The 20,061-nt window shown below is 37.1% G+C and overlaps 1 protein-coding gene across 9 annotated transcripts in view; it reads left to right on the top strand.

Moving 5' to 3' along the window:
• The window catches only part of UBE3A (ubiquitin protein ligase E3A), a 92,015-nt gene that overhangs the window by 29,325 nt on the left and 42,629 nt on the right, over window positions 1-20,061 (top strand). The window contains exons 1-5 of one of the 9 annotated variants that reach the window (XM_043921413.1): window positions 970-1,035; window positions 1,349-1,405; window positions 3,536-3,655; window positions 5,323-5,393; window positions 6,899-6,943. The exons of 1 other annotated variant lie outside the window; for it this stretch is intronic. In XM_043921413.1, coding sequence (XP_043777348.1) covers window positions 6,942-6,943 — 2 coding nt within the window. In that variant the 5' untranslated portion in view covers window positions 970-1,035; window positions 1,349-1,405; window positions 3,536-3,655; window positions 5,323-5,393; window positions 6,899-6,941. Of the gene's footprint in view, window positions 1-965; window positions 1,036-1,348; window positions 1,406-3,535; window positions 3,656-5,197; window positions 5,394-6,898; window positions 6,944-20,061 lie in introns of those variants that run through there. 7 more of the 9 variants (XM_043921411.1, XM_043921414.1, XM_043921412.1 and 4 more) reach the window with 7 other exon arrangements.

Raw genomic sequence — 20,061 nt, 5'->3', positions numbered from 1 at the left:
TAACATTTGATTAATTTTAAAAACAGTAACTATATGCTACTGCTGCTGCTAAGTCACTTCAGTGGTGTCCAACTCTGTGCGACCCCATGGACTGTAGCCCACCAGGCTCCTCTGTCCCTGGGATTCTCCAGGCAAGAACACTGGAGTGGGTTGCCATTTCCTTCTCCAATTATATGCAGTATATTCATTTTCTGATAACAACCTTTAGGATGCTGGGTGGGCTTCCTAACTTGGTGGGTGACTTGGTCTCTTTGTATAGTATAAGGAAATGTATTTTTAAAAAAATTTCAGTTCTGTTCAACTGAGACGTGCTCTGATTGTGTACAAATGAGATAAGAATTTACAGTGATTATTTGGATCCATGTTAGAGCTTAAAGACTTCAAAATTTGTTTTTTGATAAGAGAAGTTTTGATAGATAGATTAAATGTTTGATTTAAGAAATAATTGCTACCATACATTGAGGCCCTGTTATGCTCCAGGCAACATTGTCTTACATACTTTAAAGATATTTTCAGTGATACAACAACCTGACACCTAAGACTCCCAGGACACTTCCCAGCTGCTACTCTGGGAGGTGGTTGGGCAGATGCTTGTGTATGTACCTAACATAGCAGATGCTCAGCATGTAGAACTTAGTTAAAGCTTAACTGCTGTAGGTGTCTGAAGGAATTCGAGACACGCACTTAAACAATGGTCATGTATTTTCAGCCCTGTTGGAGAGAGAGAGGAGTCAGGAAATGCAGAGCAGTAAGCTCTGTGGCTGAAAATGGGCTTCACGGTTCTGCCCGACTACCTGTCCACACATCCTGGCAGCAGTTCTTAGGGGCGTTTGTCTCTTGATATGTTTTGAATATTCACAGATATTACAAATGAGTTTGCTACTGTAATTTTAGAGCAATTTTTTTTCTTTGAAAGTTGTCTGTTCGGTTGTCTGTGTAAAAAGAATTGAGTGAGGTGTTTTATGTTTTAGGTTAAAAATCTGTAAGAGCCTGATTTTAGAATTCACCAGCTCCTCAGAAGTTTGGCGAAATATGGTATGTTTCTGTTTTATTTTTTGCAAGTCAAAATTGCATGAATATCTTAATGTCTTGATTAGAATAGTGACGGATGTATTCAGCAGATTTGGGTGACTGCCATTTTTAAAGGATTATGCTGCTAGGTGCTAAATCACTATGCTGCCAGGTAGACTGTGTGAGGGCTCCAAGTGGGATTCAGAAAGAAATTTAGAACAGGTTAGTGTGCTATGAGAGGTAAAATAATTGCATAAGAAGATTGAGGGGGTGAGTTTGGCTGTTAGGTTATGAGTTAATAACAGCTTCCATTTATTGGTTTTTTTCTATGTGCCAGACACTGTTTTGGACAAAATACATGTTTGTTCATCCTCATGACAGACCTCTGAAATAGGTACTACTGTTATCTTAGTTCTATATATTGGGAAACGGGCTTGGAGAGGTTAAGAAACTTGCCCAAGATTTTCCATTGAGTAAGGGACCAAACAAGGCCTTGTATCCAGACTGACTCTGGGACAATGAAAAAGGAAGTCTAGAAGAGAAAACTTGCCTCAGTATTTTTCACAGAACATGTAGCTCTTTAATGAATTAATTCATCTCAGTTAATCAATTAAAAGGTATTTTGACTTTTTCGTTTTTATGTTTTACAGGTTAGAAAGTTAGACTTGGATCTTTTAAATCCACATACACTATTAGTCTTATGAAGACCCCAGAGGAAATACTATTTGTTTCAGGGGGCACATTACCTCTTTTCCAAATGACCTCAAGAATCTCCTAGTTATTATTAGGAAGCTTGTAACATGATAGGAAAATCTAGGAAATTTGACATCTTCCAGGGATTATAAATCCCATGTATTTAGGCATACCTCAGAGTGTTTGAGGTTCAGTTCTAGACTGCTGCAGTATGGCCAATAAAGCTGATCGTGTGAAGTCTCTGGCTTTCCAGTACCTATGAAAGTCACACTGACAGAGACTTACTACAGTCTATTAAGTGTGCTGTAACATTATGTCTAAAAAATAGTGTACACACCTTAATTAAAAAATACTTCGTTGATAAAAAAAAGTGCTAAACAGCTTCTGAGCCTTCAGCAAGTTGTTATAGTAATATCAAAAGTTACTGATCATAAATCATTGTAACAAATATAATAATGAGGAAAAAATGTGAAATATTGCAAGAATTAACCAAAATGTGACACAGAGACATGAAGTGAGCAAATGCTGTTGGAAAGATGGCACCTGTAGACTTGCTAGAGGCAGGCTGCCACAAACCTTGAGTTTGTCAGAGATGACACACATTATTTGTGAAGTGCAATAAAATGAACTATGTCTGTATTGGAGTCCCCAAAAGTTACTTATGTATTCTTTGGTCAACTCTTACCCTTATCTGAATTTGAAGCCTAAGTTTGTAGCCTGCAGAGTTATGGGTTCAAGCATTGATGTTTCATCCCTTAGTATTCTCAGATAGCTTCCTATTTTATAAATGTCAAGGGTCTTTTGTTTCTGTCTCCTGATTTTCTCATCTTTCCTTAGATCACTTTTCAGGTTTGGCCTGGATATATAGTTTGGTAGGGAAATCATCAGGAGGAAAAAGTAGTTGCAGGACATGAACTCTTGATTCTGGGATATTCCTGATGTGTATCTTTGCCAGAATTGAAGTGTGATTAGGATGCCTGATAAATCGTGAACTGTGATAATCAGGACAGTTCAGCTAAGGTCAAGTAAGGGGATCAGAAGATACTAGGTTGAGGGAGAAAAAAATGATTTTGTGTTTTGCCATTCTCTCTCATGAAATTGAATGTTAGTGGATTTATGACTGATAAGGAGAATATAATATTTGTGAAATACCCAAGGAGTTTTTGCTAATGTTAGCTTATCCTATGGAATAAGTAGGAATAGACTTGATGTGTGTGTGTGTATGTTTGTGTATAACTATTTCATTAAGCATTTGACTACCGGGAAAACTCTTATTACTGTTAGTCCCATTTAAACTATTATAATTGTGGATTTTCAATTTATATTTTAAATCTTTGCTTACTTACATATATTTAAATCATGAGGCTCTATAGCAAAACTAAGCAAAATCACAAAATACTAATTCTGGTTAGGAAGTCAATATACCTAGGTTTTAGTCCTAGTCCTGGCTTCAACACTAATACTAAAATCTTGGGCAAGTCAATTAATCACTCTAAGGCTGCTTCTTTTTTCTGTTTTTTAAAATTCTTTTCTATCGTACCTACTCAGTATAGGTTAGAACCAAAGTTGTCTTGAGATTTAAGATACTGTTGACCAAAATGCTTTTGTAAACTGTGACACTTCATAAAAGTACAAGATTATTGTCATGTTTTCTCAAGTGAAGAAATAATTTAAGGAAAAAGTGCTGGAAAATAGTCCTTGAAAGCATTTCTATAATTATTCTTCTGATGAATGTTGCATTGGCACCTAATTCAAACCTGTGAAGATTTTTTTTTGAACAATGAATTGAGTTTATAAAGTGTTCTAACTAAAGATTTGTTTAATTTGTTAGAGCTATTAAACCTACGCTCAGATCAAGTTAGCAGCTAGACTGGTGTGACAACCTGTTTTTAATCAGTGACTCAAAGCTGTGATCACCCTGATGTCACCGAATGGCCACAGCTTGTAAAAGGTAATTTTGAATGTTATTTTACAGCCTTTAAAAGGCTGCCATTGTAAAATACATGCTGTTAAAAAAAAAGGAAGAAAATGTATAGTTGGCAGGGATACTGACTACTAGGAATAGTGACCTGCTTCTCTATTTAATCTCCTTCCTGAAATACTTTGTGCCTTTTCCCCAGACCTGTCTGTATGAATAAATAGGAAAGTATTTCTAAAAAATTCCAAGTTTTTAAATGTTTATTATGAAGATTTAAAAAAAAAAAAACTCTGAAAAAAGTCTTAATATACATTTTAAAGTATGCTTTTCATGTGCTGAGAGTTTTAATAACACTGGTATACTGTTCTGTCCCAGAGAGTTACAGTGGAAGTTAAAGGAGGGGCTTGCAGTCCAGAGAAGCTGCACCTCATAAAAATCTCTCTTCTGATTTGTTTTTCTGACAAACTTTAGGTTAACCTAAGTCAGTACTTTCTGGGTTTTTTTCATTTGTGTCGTGTCCTCATTTTGGTAAAATTACAACTGACTCAGTGGATATGAGCTTGAGCAAACTCCAGGAGATGATGGACAGGGAAACCTGGTACGCTGCATGCAGTCCATGGGGTTGCAAAGAGTTGGACACGACTGAGCAGCTGAACAACCAGATCTTTCCTTTCCACCATTTGACAGTAAAGAATAAAGACTCTGCAGGGGCTACATTAAAGCTTGGAAACTGTTGTTAGATCTTAGGTATTTTATTTATTCGTTTGTTTTTTGGAGTTTTGGACTTTTTCCCCCCAGACTTTAAACTTGTTTTGTGTTTGGGTGTAGCCAGTTAACAACGAGGTGGTAGTTCAGGTGAACAGCAAGAGGACGCAGCCATACATACACATGTATCTGTTCCCCCGGGTCTTACCTGCTTTATGATTTTGACTGTTTGGGTCCTAACTTTAGGATACTCTCTGGTAAACTATTTAGAACATTACAGACAGAATACAGTAAGCAGAATGACTAGAAGTTTATACAGGCAGATACTATTATTTACGACTCACTATAAGATAAAAAGTGCTTCTTGTAGTTCAGTGTATATTCATAACCTTTTTCTTGATTAAAAAACAGTTTCCGTTTTGAGTGAAAAACAAATGCACTATGTTTAAGAGTCTTAGGGTAGATTGTTTTAAGGTAATCTTCAATTTTTATTATTCTTTTTTTCTTCTTGAATTGATTTAAATTACTTGGTTTGACTTTAAAGTGGTTTTGGTAGTTACATTAATATATGTTAATATTAAATGATGCTTATGTTTATATATTCTCTTGTTTAGGGAACAGACTTTGAAAATTAGAATGTAGATACCATTTGATGTATTTAATCTCTGTTCCATTTCAGAATCTCAAAACTTTACAGTTACAAATTGTACTTCTGAGACTTGGATTTGTTTTTCTTCTTGCTTGCGTCTTACCTTTTTGCAGTAGTAGTTTAATGTGTCCTCATTTTTTCCCCCCTCTCTTTCCCTGTTAATTTTGAAAATTTTGCCGCCTACATGTTTAAAAGCTTCTAATCTGCCTCTCTTCCCTTAGAGCCAGCAGGTTTATTTTTTGTTTTGCAAGCCTGCTCTGCCTCCTTACAGTATGACATCTGATGCTGGAGGGTCGCACTTTCAAAAATGAGTCAGCTGGTACATGGGGTTATCATCACTTTTTAGCTCTTCTGTCTGAGAGATACACGTTTGGAAGCAATCTTGGGGTACTTACCCACAAGGCTGCTGGAAACCAGGTGTGTCACAAAGGTGATTTGCTTGCTCCCTGGGGGAGAGGGTGGAGTGAAATTTTTGGATTTGTGTCACTGCCAAGTCACTGCCACCTCCAGCATGCCCCAGGTTTTAGTTCTAATATCATTTTGTGCAAAATTGAAAATGTGAATATACTGCAGAGAAGATCTAAAATAAATACTTGAGCTGCTGGACTCTTACATTTTTTTGCATTCTTTTCCTTGGACCCCTGCAATGAGGGATAATTTTGAAAGTGATAAAGAAGTGAGTTTTTTAAAACTGAGAAATATGGGAAACATTTTTTCTTCTCTGGTGGCTCCAAGTTTAAGATTCTTTTAATAAAAGTTGTTTGGAATTTGAAGTCTCAAGTCAGTGATAAATTTACAAATCAAGTCCTTGTAATATCAGTTTGAAAATTTAGCTTTTGACCTCTAAAAAATGTTTTACCTATTCTGTGAATTGAAAGAGTTAGAAATCAATATTATGTTGATTCACCTTAATATATGTTGACTGATGCTGGTTATAAAAGTGAATAGAGTAATAGGAATTTGTTTTTCTTAACATGTTGGGTGGGGTAGGCAGCATTGGTTCATGCCCCAGAATGAAAATAAAAGACTTCTTACTGTCTTAGAATTTTGAATATTTCTACTTAAAATAGCAGCAGTATATTGAAAAAGTAGAAGAAAACTGGCAACTGTTTATAACTGAAGTCAATTCATAGTTATCCACAGCAAGATTTTTAATACCCTAGAATACAGTTGACAGGTATACATGGTGCCAGTGTATTTGCAGGGACAGCTACTTGTGTTGAAATAAAGTAATCATGATCAGAATGGTAAATCAGACTTTAGTGTCTCAAAATTTATGAGGCTGTTAGGTTTAAATTTGTATTATCTACAGCAGAGATTGGCAGACTTTTTTTTAAAGGGACAGGTAATAAATATTTTAGGCTTTGTGGGCCACCTGTCTGTAAGTTTCTCAGCTCTGCTCTTGTAGTATAAAAGTAGCCGTAGACAGTATATAAATGAATGAGCATGCCTCTGTCCCAGAACAAGTTTACAAAAATAGGCGGCTGACCCAGGCCTTAGTCATCCCAGGCAGTAGTTTGCTGATACTTTATCTAAAGTTTGGGACCACGAATACCAGTGAATACCTTTGGTATTGTGAATAACTGATACTTGGCTGTAGATGGCTTCATAGTTGTGTGTTTTTATTATAAATATTTGACTTTGTAAATAATTATGATTTGTTACATTGGTTTGTACGTTGGTATCTAAATAGTGTTTAGTTTCCTTTCCTTAAGAAAATGAACTGAGTTTTTATTAGTCTAGCCCTTAACGATAAATGTGCTGTATGGCAATCTGATCTGATCACTTTTTTTCTCATGTTGAACTTTTAAAATTGTTAACCCATTAAATCTTGTTTTCAAATTTGTCTTCCAAAATAAAATGTTTGCTCCTTTTCTGAATATGATATATTTTGCTTAACTTTTCTCAATTGCATTTTACAGATCATCAGGAGAACCTCAATCTGACGACATTGAAGCTAGCCGAATGTAAGTGTAACTTGGTTGAGGCTGTGGTGTCTTAAGTTGCTCTAGATTGCTTTAAATGGTATCATGTTTTTTGAAAACAATTTCCAGTAAAAGGGAGTAATGCTTTAGAAAGTAAATTGGAAGATAGGAATACACATGTCTAATTTTCCCTACCAAATAAATACCTCTAAATCATGGTAACATATTACTAGATTTCTACTTCTAGACAGATAATTGCATACCCCTGGATTCTTACGTATTTTTGCTCCTCTAGAAGTTTTAGTCTGTTCAGTGTGAAAGACCCGGAAGCACATCATTTCATTCATGGTGGTAGAAGGATCCCAGGATGGAACATGAACGTAAAGAAGTACCAGTGTGCTCAGGTGCCTTGATGCAATAGGGACCTAATCCACATGGCAGAAAACAGGGTGATCAGGGAAGGCCAAGTTAAGTCTTGAAGAGTGACTGGGAGTTAGCTAGCACGTCCTAGGCAGAAGCACGAGCACTTACAGAGCCGCATAGTAAATGTAGGAAACAGTAGGCAGTTGAGGATTTTTAGATTATAGACTAACTGAAAAGTGGGAAATTAAAGGAGATGAGACTGGATAAAAAGGACTAGGTGCTTGCATGCTATGTGAACGGCCTTGGGCTGTCTCTCGTAGGTATTTGGGAGTCAGTAAAGAATTTGCTAAGTAGGGTAACCTTGTTAGATATATATATTTTTAGTAACTTTGCTGGCAAGGAAACAGGATTGAAGAGAAATCATATGGTAGGATGACCAAGTTTTAGTCAGTGAAAGCCTAAATAAGGGCAGTAGTATATTAGGAATTCAAGATAAAGTTTTCTGGTTTAAAGAAAAGTCTTTAGAAAGTGAAGTAGGTAAGACTTCAGTGATTAGTTGTGATAATATAAGAAGTTTAAAATAACTAGAGATGGTGATTACTGAATCAGGGCTTTAAAGTAGTAAGGGTTGGAATGAAGAATATAGGTATAGGGATTTCTCTTGAATAAGAGCAAAGACGCTTATGAAACTAGAAGAGGAAGGTAAGGATGAATATGTGATATTAAATGTATTGGTAGTTAAGAATGGGGAAGTCAAAGCCATTGTGCCTAAACTGTCAATTTTCTTAGTAAATTAGGTCAGCCACACCACTGTGTGCTTCTGGAAGAAGTGGTTTCATTGTTGATTAAGCTTGGGACATACAGACTTAAACAGCAGATTTCTTTCCTGAAAATTGTGAAAAATCCTTTAAAATGATATACATTGTGCATCTCCAAGAAGGAATTATAAAATGTATGTTTCAAACATATGTGTCCATGTAACTTAAAATTTTTGTGTGTGGTAAAATACACACTACAAAATGTTCCATTTAGTGGTAATTAGTTACATCTATATTGTTGTGCAGTGATTGCCACCATCATCTCTGTAACTCTCTTCATCTTGCAAAACTGAAACTGTTGTCAGTTTAAAAAAAAATCACTCCCCATTCCACTCTTCTCCCCAGACACTGGCAATCACCATTCTACTTTGATTTGGGCAACAATACCTCATATACTATGAGTGCCCACAGTATTTGTCTTTTTGTGATGGGCTTATTTTACTTACATTGCATGATATCAAGGTTCATCCATGCTGTAATGTGTGTCAGAATTTTCTTCCCTTTTAGGAACTGAATAATCTGTTGTATGTATGTAACATTTCGTTTATCCATTTATCTGCTGATGGACACCGGTTGCTTTTGTTTTAGCTATTGCAGATAATGCTGCAATATATGAATACCTTTTCGAGACCCTGCTTTTATTTCTTTGGGTATATGCCCAGAAGTCAGATTGCTGGATCATATGATAGTCCTATTTTTAATTTTTTGCGCAAGAAACCTTCATACTGTTTTCTAGAGTGGCTGTACCACTTTAACATTTTGACCACATAATGCACAAAGATTATAATTCCATACATTCTCAACGTTTGTAATTACTTGGGTTTTTTTTTTTTCCTTCACTGTAAGCCATCCTCATAGGAGTGCAGGTATATCTATAGTGTTTTGACCATGTAACTTTTTAAGAAACATTTTAAAGTAGTTTTTGTGGAACTTAGAGTTTGGTTAGGGGATTTGAAAAGACTGAAAACTTGGAAAGTTCTTGGGGAAAATGGGTGAAGTGGATCAGATGTTGAGAGTCTCATGCTAACAGAGTACCCAGCTAAGATGAACTTATCCATACTTGCAGTTTGACAACTTTTCTAATAGCTAGAAGATGCATGGTATTTCACCACTGACTGTTAGAGCAGATGGGAGTGGCATGTGTGTAGAGTGTTAACATTGCAGTAGTTGAATTTACATGTCATTGGTGATGGCCACCGTTGGAAAGGTTGTGGTGCCAGATGAAGGTGCTGGGTTGGTTACAAAACGCCTGATGGGTCAAAAAGATAGTTTAAGTGAAACTGTTACAAGCATAGATGATGGTGATCAGAGCCTAAGGTAGTGATTGGCTGAAACTGAGAGGAGATGAGGGACCCTCAAGTTAAAAAAGTCAAGTATTTTGGGGGCTCGAGGGTTGGGATAGATCATGCATACAAGCATTGAAGTCACAATGCCAGTGATATAAATGGGGCAAAATAGAGGCTTTAGTGTATGGATGCAATTTACCAGAAAGTTTCTAAGTATAAGTTGTGTCTGTATTGTGCTTTTTTTTTTTTTTTTAACAGGGGATGGGCATTATTTTTAATAACAATGAATAAGAAGGATATTTGAGTTGTCTTTGGAAACCTCACTTAAAAGAATTATAAGAAATGCATTTGGGGGCGTTAGGTTTCAGTGAAAGCTAAGAGATTGAGAAAACATATAAAGCAATTGAAGATATCATGAATGTATGTCTGGAGATCTTGATGGAAGAGGTTAGATGGATGCATCAAGAGTAAAGAATGAAAAGGAAAGATGAGGCTTGTGTTTTGTAGCATGGCAAGAATGTGAGGTGTGATAGGATGTTTATCGTGAGGTTCCAGGTGAGATTCTGCTGTTAAGTTCTGGTTGAGTTTAGCAAGGTACCATGCTGTTGCCCATTGTAAGGTGGAGTAACTGAAAATTAGATCTACCACGGTGTTTGGACAAAGATTTCTAAGCTTCTGGCCATAACTGTGAGACTGTAGCTCCAAGTTTTCATGTCTACCGAAGCTTCTCAGATTCCTGTGGCTGTGGAAACCGTAACTAGACAGTGGTGTAGTACGGCTTCTTCTGCCTTAAGCTTGCGGGTCTTGATTTACAAAAGAGGTGATGAAGCATTCTTGTTTCTATCTAAGAATTAACTAGTGTGTTTTATTAATGGCAACATCTTATATTTATTAAAACATGATTCTTTTTTTTTTTTACCACTTTGAGATATATTTGCATTTGATATCCTTTAGGGAACACCTTGAGTACATTTTAAATAATCATATAAAATTAAAGAATATGTGTGTTTTTAGAAATTCTTAGTGTCACCCATTTCCTAGAGCACAGAAAAACAAAGTTTTTAACAGCTGCATGCTAATTTATAGTTTAGCCTCGAAATAGAGCTGACACAATAACCCAGGTCTTTTTATTCAATCATATAATATACTTGGATTTTGTTTAAATTCATACATACCATGTAGTAGTCTTTTTTCATATACTAATTTAGACTCTTTAATTTTCTTAATGATTTCAAAGCAATTCTAGTAACTTCAGATTTCTTGTCTTTGGTAGTTACTCTACAACGTTATCTCTAACACTTCGGCTATGTTTTTAGGTATATAATTAAGACTGTAAAGGGAACCAAGGGTAAGTGTATCAAGTGATTTATGGTTCAGTATTTGGAAATCCTATTTTTTTTCTAAATGTTGTCATGACCAAGGTCTTAGTCCTCAGGCCATAGTCCTCAGGCCATAATTATCTATTCTCTATAGATAAGAACTTCATAGGGCTTCCCTGGTAGCTCAGCTGGTAAAGAATCCACCTGCAATGCAGGAGACCCTGGTTTGATTTCCTGGGTCAGGAAGTTCCCCTGGAAAAGGGATTGGCTACCCACTCCCGTATTCTTGGGCTTCCCTGCTGGCTCAGACAGTAAAGAGTCTGCCTGTAATACAGGAGACCTGGGTTGGGAAGTTCCCCTGGGGGAGGGCATGACAACCCACTCCAGTATTCTTGCCTGGAATCCCCACGGACAGAGGACCCTGACAGGCTACAGTCCATGGGGTCACAAAGAGTCGGACATGACTGAGCAACTCAGCACATAGTAAGTACATCAACTATAATGTAAGTGGAAATATAATGTAAATGGAAATTGTTATTGGATCAAAAATAGAAGTTATTAAACCCTGTTACTTATGCTCAAAACCTTTCAAAGGTTTTTCTCTCAGAGTAAAGTCCAAGGATCTACAAGGCTCTATGTGCTTCCTTTCACTTTTGTGACCTTTGTATTTTCTTTTGCCCATTTTTATCCTCACTTGCTTTAATTTATGCTCTTGCCCTTAATGATATGGTGTTCTTAAGATGTGTGCCTGTTTTCTGTGATCCTTCTCTCTGATAACCACATGGCTTCCTTTCTCATTTGCTTAGAGCTCTCAAATGATCCTTATCAGAGAGACCTTCCTTGACCAACTTTTTTCAGAGTGGTCATGTCCTGTCTTCCCTATTCCTTTTCCCATGCTGTATTTATCTTTGGGGGATTTAATGTCGTTTGACTGGTTTCATATTGATTTCTCTGTTTGGCTCATTTAATACCAACATGGAAGTCTGATGTTCTTTAAATGTGTTATGGTGTGTTTTTTGGCCCAGAATGTCACCTGTTCCATGTGAGTTTGAGAAGAACGTAATCTGCTGTTGTTGGATGAAATAGTCCAGAGATGTCAGTTGTATCCAGTTGATTGATGGTGCTCTTGAGTCCAACTGTGTCCTTAATGATTTTCTGCCTGCTCCATCTGCCCATTCCTGATAGAGAGGTATTGAAGTCTCTGACTATAGTAGTGGATTGCTCTAGTTTTCCTTGTAGTTCTATCACTTTTTGCCTGAAGTTATTTGATGCTCTGTTGTTCGATGCGTACACATTAAGGATTGCGATATTATCTTGGAGAACTGACCCATTTCTCCTTGTGTAATGCCCCCTTTTAGCCCTGATAACTTACTGTTTTATTTTTAACTGAAGGATACTTGCTTTACATTGTTGTGTTGGTTTCTGCCATACAAGGTGAATCAGCCATGAGTATATACGAGTCCCCGCCCTCTTAAACCTCCCCAGCCCCACCCCATCCCACCCCTCTGAGTTGTCACAGAGCCCCGTGGAGTTGAGCTCACTGTTAGGCACCAGCTTCCCACTAGCTTTCTTTTGCATATGGTCGTATATATTTGTCAGTGCTGCTCTTTCAGTTTGTCCTACCCTTTCCCCCCTGTTGTATCCACAGGTCTGCATCTCCATTCCTGCCCTGCAAATAGGTTCATTAATAACAGATTTCTAGATTCCATATATATGCTTTAATATATATTTGTTTTTCTCTTAATGACTTTACTCTGTGTAACAGATTGTAGGTTCACCCACCTCACTAACTGACTGAAATTCGTTCCTTTTTATATTTGAGTAATATTCTATTGTATATGCACCACTACTTCTTTATCCATTCATCTGTTGATGGACATCTAGATTTCTTCCATGTACTACCTATTATAAATACTGTTGGAATGAACATTGGTGCACATGTATCTTTTTTAATTATGATTTTCTCAGGGTATGTGTGCAGTAGTGGGATTGCTGAATCATATGGTAGTTTTATTCCTAGTTTATTAAGAAATCCTATTCATCATAGTAGCTGTTATCAATCTACATTTCTACCAATTGTGCAAGAGAGTTCCCGTTTCTCCACAGCCTCTCCAGCATTGACTGATTATTTTTTGAAGATGGTCATTCCAACCGCTGTGAGGTGATACCTCCTTGTAGTTTTGATTTGCGTTACTCTAAATAATGAGTGGTGTTGAGCATTTTTTCATGTGTTTATTGGCTGTCTGTTCACCTTCTTTGGAGAAGTGTCTGTTTAGATTTTCTGTGCATTTTTTGATTGGGTTATTTGTTTTTCTGCTATTGAGCTACTTGAACTGCTTGTATATTTTGGAGATTAATCCTTTGTCAGTTATTTCATTTGCACTTATTTTCTCCCGTTCTGAAGGTTGTCTTTTCATCTTGTTTGTGGTTTCCTTTGCTGTGCCAAAACTTTTAATTAGGTCCCATTTGTTTATTTTTGTTTTCATTTCCATTACTCTTTATTCTAGGAGGTGTGACCCTGATAACTTTTCTTTGGCGTCTGCTCTGGCTGAAATTAATATAGCTACTCTTGCTTTCTTTTGATTATTGTTAGCATGGTATATATTTTTCCTATTTAACATATATGTGTCTTTTATAAAGTACAGATAATGTATAATTGGGTCTTGTTTTTTGATCCACTCTGACAATCAGTGGTAAAGAATCCACCTTTCAGTGCAGAAGACATAGGTTCTATCCCTTAGTCAGGAAGATGCCCTAGAGAAGGAAATGGCAACCCCTTCCAGTATTCTTGCCTGGGAAATCCCATGGACAGAGGATTCTGGTGTACCTCAGTCCATGGGGTTGCAAAAGGGTCAGATCCAACTTCATGACTAAACAACAACAACATATACAAATACATGAGTAGATACACACACACACATATGTACACACAGAAGTATTCATAAACCAAATACATAGTTGATATTATTTTAAACAACTTGTATGTCTTAGATTAGTTAAGATTAAGAAAAATAAAAGGTTTTCTTTTACTTTTCACTTATGTATTTATCAGTGCTTGTCCTTCTTTATGTAAATTTGAGGTTCCAATCTGTATCATTTTCCTTCTCTTCAGAGAATTTCTTCTAACATTCCTGCAAGGCAGGTGTGCTGATAACAAATTCCCTCAAGTTTTATTTGTCTGAGTCTTTATTTCTGCCTCACTCTTGAAGAATTTCACAGGGTATAGAATTCTAGGTTGTTATTTTTTTCTTTCTCCATTCTCCCCATCCCCCTTAGTACTTAATATATTTCATTTCACTTTCCTTTCATGGTTTCTGAGGAGAAGTCAGATATAATTCCTATTTTTGATATTTTGTAGGTAAGGAATTTTCTTCCTCTGGCTTCTTTCAGATTTTTTTTCTTTATCTTTGATTATCTGTAGTTTGAAAATGATATCCCTAAGTGTAGGGTTTTAGAGTGGGCATTTTTCCTGGTTGGTGTTTTTTGAGCTTCCTGGATCTGTAGCTTGGTGTCTGATGCTAATTTAGGGACATTCTCAGTGATTGTTTCAGATAGTTCTGATGGTCCTTTCTTCTTTTTCTAGTATTCCCATTGTGTGTGTGTGACACTTTTTATAGTGTCCCAGAGTTGTTAGTCTTTGTTCTCCTTGCTATTTAATTTTCAAATATTCTATTGATAGTATCTAAGTTCAGAGATTCTTTTCTTAGTTGTTTCCAGTCTACTATTAAGCACTCAGAAGACATTTAAAAATTCTGTTACAGTGTTTTTGATCTCTAGGTTTGTTTGTTTTGGTTCTTTCTTAGGATATCTATCTCTGCTTGCATTTACATGCTGTCTATTCATTGGAAAGATCATATGGTTTTTCCTTTTTAGTCTATTGATATGGTGAATTACCAAGCCTGCAGTCCTTCGATAATCCAACTTGTGTGTTAGTCACTCACTCAGTTGTGTCTGATTCTTTGCAACTCCCATGAATTGTAGCCCGCCAGGCTCCTGTCCATGAAATTCTCCAGGCAAAAACACTGGAGTGGATTGCCGTTCCCTTCTCTAGGGGATCTTCCCCACTCAGGGATTGAAGCTGGGTATTCTGCATTGCAGGCAGATTCTTTTCTGTCTGAGCCACCAGAGAAGCCCTGCATTATTCACTGAGTGAGCGAGTGAAGTCGCTCAGTCGGGTCCGACTCTGCGACCCCATGGACTGTAGCCCACCAGGCTCCTCCATCCATGAAATTTTCTAGGTAAGTGTACTGGAGTGGGTTGCCATTTCCTTCTCCATTCAGTAAAGCTTAGTAAATTATATATTAACTAGCTCTTAGTTGGTTTAAATTCCTGGTATGATAATTCCAACATCTCTGCCATTTCTAATTCTTAGCGCTTGCTCTGTGGTTGCCAATAGTGTTTTTTGCCTTTTAGTATGCTTTGTAATTTTTTCTTGATAGCTGGACATGATTTCCCAAGTAAAAGGAATTGCTGTAATAGGCCATCAGTATGGGATTCCCTGGTGGCTCAGACGGTAAAGCGTCTGCCCATGATGTGGGAGACCCGTGTTTGATCCCTGGGTCGGGAAGATCCCCTGGAGAAGGAAAGGGCAACCCACTCCAGTACTCTTGCCTAGAAAATTTCATGGATGGCGGAGCCTGGTGGGCTACAGTCCATGGGGTCGCAAAGAGTCGGACACAATTGAGTGACTTCACTCACTTACTCACTCAATGTGATAGTAAGGCATAAGCGGAAAGGAAGCATTTGATAATATCTCATCAGGGTAAAGTATTTTTGCCCGAGGACAGGCCTTGATAAGAAGAGAGGGCACTGGTACATCTCAAAATGGTTCCTTTCTCTGCCCCCCTGCTAGAAGCATGAGGAGTTTTCTCAGTACTGGCTCTGAGAACCTGCTCAAGCTCCTTGGGGTAATTCTCATAAAAACTCTGGGGGCTCCCTTATGACTGGCCCCTCCCCCTGGAGTTTGTAACTCCAGATTTTCTCAAGGCCGAGCCTCTGGGAGTTTGTCATTAAAGTTAAGGTTTTTCTGTCCTGTCACAGGTTCCTGCTTGTGGGTCTCTGTTCAGTAAACTATGACTCCATGTATGTACCTGTCTGTCAGTATCAGACACATTTGGCCTTATGTGCCTTCCTCGTTTAGGGATCCAAGAAGAGTTGTGGAGTCCTTTAGTCTTTTCATCTTTTCATTTGTTACTGGATTGGAGTAATTACTCCTAGCTTGTGGAACCAGAAATCAGAAGCTGAGATGTAGCTTAGATGCTCTTTTGTCTGTGGAGTGGAAGAAAATATTTATATACAACTCCAAATTAAATATACTTATATGTGTATAAAAACATTTTTGGATTAAATAATGTCTTGAAATACATTCTGAAGTAAAAGATACAAAATAAAGATAGCTCTTCTGTTTTCAGGATTCTCTCCTATGGGTTCTGATACCATGTTCTTGTTCTCCAGATAGAGCCTTTGCATATACTTCTGTGTGCCTCTGATACTCCTAAGGAACTGATACCTGTTTGCCTTTGTGGTTACATACTAGAAAAAAATAGTTAATTGACACTGCTTTCTAGACAGTATCAGGAGAGAAAATGAAGAATCCTCACTGAGGTTCTGAAATTTGCTAGGTTCTGAGAATGTAACTGTAGATAAATGGTCAGATCATGTGTCTCAGGGAGCTTACCATGTAATTAATAGGCACTTATTATAAAGTGTACTGAAAATAGGTACAGGTTACTGTGGGAGCAGCAGTCATGATCCTGAAATGATACTAAGCTGAGTCTTTAAATAGAAGGAAACATGCTTCTGGTTCATGCTAGGGATGAATGCCTCTGACGGAGTCTTCTCAGAAGGCATAGTGAGCACACAACCCTGCTATTTTGTTGAAGTACTCCAGCGAAGCAGTTTTTAGGGTCAGTGCGAATTTGTGTTTTATTTATTATGTTGTACATGTCCTTTAAAGATTTTAAGAAATGTTAGAATAGTTTACAGTCCTTCTCCTAGAATACTTGGTGAGGATTAAAGGCCATAATGTGCAAAACCCACTCACTATGTTAATGAATTTTTATTGTTATTGATGTTTCTTGCATCAGTTTCCTCTTCTTTCCTGCTACTTCTTCACTCTTTGTCTGGTCTCTAATAGTAGTCGTTACCTAGCTAGATTGCCTGCCTCCAGTTTTGCCAATTTTGGTCCCAGTTTAAAACATGGAATTGTCATAAAGGCAGATTTGACTTAGTCATTGACTTACTTAAAACCCTTTAATGACTCCTGCTGCAGATGTTCTTATCTAGTGGTTTATGAAAAGTGTGTGAATATTCTGAAACTTCTTGCCAGATTAAGTATATATGCATTTTTATGGGAAGAAAGTTCCTGACCTTTGTAAGATTACTTCTCTGCTGGCTGAAATCTGAATTCCTTATCATGTCTTAAAAACCCTCCTGTAATCTGGCCTGTCCCTGCCTTTGCTTAGCCTTTGAGCTCTTGCTTGAACTGTATGCTACTGAACTGCATCCAGGGGTCCTCTGCCTTCACTCACTCATTTCTCTCTTATCTGAAACAGTCTTCCCACCCTCAGTGTCATCTGTTCCCCAGTCATCCTTTGAAGTTCATCTTGGCCAAGTTGCCTCTTTTTATATTGCCATGCCTCCTGAGTCCCTGTGATGTTAAAAATCTTCTGGGTTCCCCCTGCCCCCCACCCCTTAAACAGTTCCCTGAAGAAAGAGCCCATAAAAAATAGCCATAAGACCTGAAATAATAGAAAATAATAATATTTTCTCAGGCAGAGTTTGAAATATACTGAAGAAGACATTTGGAAGTCATCAGGTATTGCTAAAGCCTTGAAAGATGAAAGTGTCCAAAGAGAAATACAAAAGAGAAATGTCTAATGGCTCGTCCCTGGGGAGTATAAGCATTTCTAGATTAGGAAGGGAAGTATCTGAAGAATAGCCAGAGAGAAAGGAAGTCAGGAAATAGTGTCCTGAAAGTCCATAGTCAGTAAATTCCAAAAGACCTACATTTCTTAGCAAGGTTACATAAATTTGATACACAGTTTTAAGTTTGATATAGCCCCATTTGTCTATTTTTGCTTTTGTTGCCTGTGCTTTTGGTGTCATATCAAAGAATTCATTGTCCAAATCTCATGTCCTGAAACTGTTTCCTTATGTTTTCTTCTAGGAGTTTGGTAGTTTCAGCTTGCATATTTAGGTTGATCCATTTTGCGTAAACTTTTATATTGTATTGTATAAACTAAGGGTCCAGCTTCATTCTTTGTGTGGGGATACTCAGTTTTCCCAGCACCACTTGAAGAGACTGCTCTTTCCACATTGTGTGCCTTTGGTACCTTTGTTGAAGATGGTTTGACTGTTATGTTCTGAGGGTTTATTTCTGGCTTCTCTGTTATGTCCCCTTGGTCTGTATGTCTTGTCTTTATACCAGTGCCATGCTGTTGTGGTTACTGTAGCTTTGTAAAGACGTTTTAAAATCAGGACTTGTGAAGCCTCTGGCGTTGTTTTCTCTCTCAAGATTATTTTTGCTATTTGGCATCCTTTGAGATTCCATATGAATTTTAGGATTATTTTTTCCTATTTCTGAGAAAATGTCATTGGGATTTTGATAGGGATTGAATTGAATCTTTAGATTTCTTTGGGTAGTATGGACATTGTAACAGCACTTCAGTTTTGCAGTCAATGAACACAGGATATCTTTCCATTTGTTTGTGTCTTTAGTTTCTTTCAGCAGTGTATTGTCATTTTCAGTGTACTAGTCTTTTGCCTCCTTCAATAAGTCTGTCCATAAGAATTTTATTTTTTATGCTGATATGGAGGGGAATATTCTCTTAATTTCCTTTTCAAGTTGTTCATTGTTAGTTCATAGAAACAAAACTGATTTTTGCATCCTGCAACTTTACCAAATTCATTTATTAGTTTTAACAGTTTGTGTGCGTGTAATCTTTATGGTTTCCTCTGGGCAGAGATGCTTTTGTTTCTTCCTTTCCTATTTGTATACTTTCATTGGTTTTATTTACCTGAATGTTCTGACTAGGATTGCCAGGAATCCTGTGTTGAAAGGAGAGTAGGCATCGTTGCCTTGTTCGTGATCTTAGAAGGAAAGCTGTCAGTTTTTCACCATTGGGCATGATAGTGACTGTGGACTTTTTATATGGCCTTTATTATGTTGAGATAATTTTCCTTTTGTGTCCAGTTTGACTTTTTGTTATGAAAGGGTGTTTGTCAAATGCTTTTTCTGCATCAGTTGAGGTGACCATGTTATTTTTGTCCTTCATTTTGTCAGTTTGGTATATGACGTTGATCGATTTTCATATGATGAAACATCCTTAACATTCCAGGAATAAATCCCACCTGGTGATGGTGTATAACTTGAAAGTGTTGTCAGATTTTGCTTCCTAGTAATTTATTGATTTTTGCATCCATATTCATCAGGGTTATTGGTGTGTGTTTTTCTTGTCTCATTTTCATTTTGGCATCAGGATTATGCTGGCCTCATAGGTAAATTTGGAAGGGTAGCCTTCTCTTCATTTTTGGGGACGAGTTTGAGAAGGGTTGGTGTTAATTCTTCTTTAAATCTTTGGTAGAATTCTCCAGTGAAGCTATCTTGTCCTGGACTTTTGTAGAAATATATACTCATTTTTTTAAGGTTATTCAGCTCATTGGTGTATCTTGTTGTTAGTGGTCTCTTATGATATTTTCTGTCTTTGTGGCATCATTATAATTTATCTTCTTTTATTTCTGATTTTGAAAATTTGAGTTTTTTCTTGGTTTAGCAAATGATTTGATGATTTTCTCGAAATTCCCCCCAAACAACTGTCGTTGGTTAGTTTTTCTCTTCCTCTGTGCTCTATTTCATTTCTTTGTAATCTTCATTGTTTCCTTCTAAGTTTGAATTAGCTTGTTTTTTGGTTACTTGAGGTCTAAAATTAGGTTGTTGATTTGAGGTCTTTTCTCTTTTTTAATGTGGGTGTTTACCACTGTGAACCTCCCATGCTTCCGCTGTGTCCCATACATTTTGGTATGTTGTGTTTCATAGTTGTTTCTTTCAAGGTATTCTGTAACTTTTTTGTTTTTTTCTGATTTCTTCTTTGACCCATTGGTTGTTCAGACTATGTTGTTTAATTTCCATAGTGGCTATTCAGGTTTTCCTTTTGACTGTGATTTTTTATTTCATTCTCTTGCAGTTGGGAAGGACACAGTATGCTCACCATCTTCTGAAATTTGGCTAAAATTGTTTTGTGGCATGGCATGTGCTCTCTCCTGGAAAACGTCTCATGTGCAGTTGAGGAAATGCAGGTTCTGTTGTTTTGGGCAGCATCTTTTATTTGATTGTTAGGTCCATTTGGTCTATTACAGTGTTCAAGTCCTTTGTC

The sequence above is a fragment of the Cervus elaphus genome, chromosome 13, assembly GCF_910594005.1.
Source record: "Cervus elaphus chromosome 13, mCerEla1.1, whole genome shotgun sequence".
Lineage (NCBI taxonomy): Eukaryota > Metazoa > Chordata > Mammalia > Artiodactyla > Cervidae > Cervus > Cervus elaphus.
The sequence above is the reverse complement of the archived record's forward strand: the minus strand, read 5'-3'. Positions and strand labels throughout refer to the sequence as shown.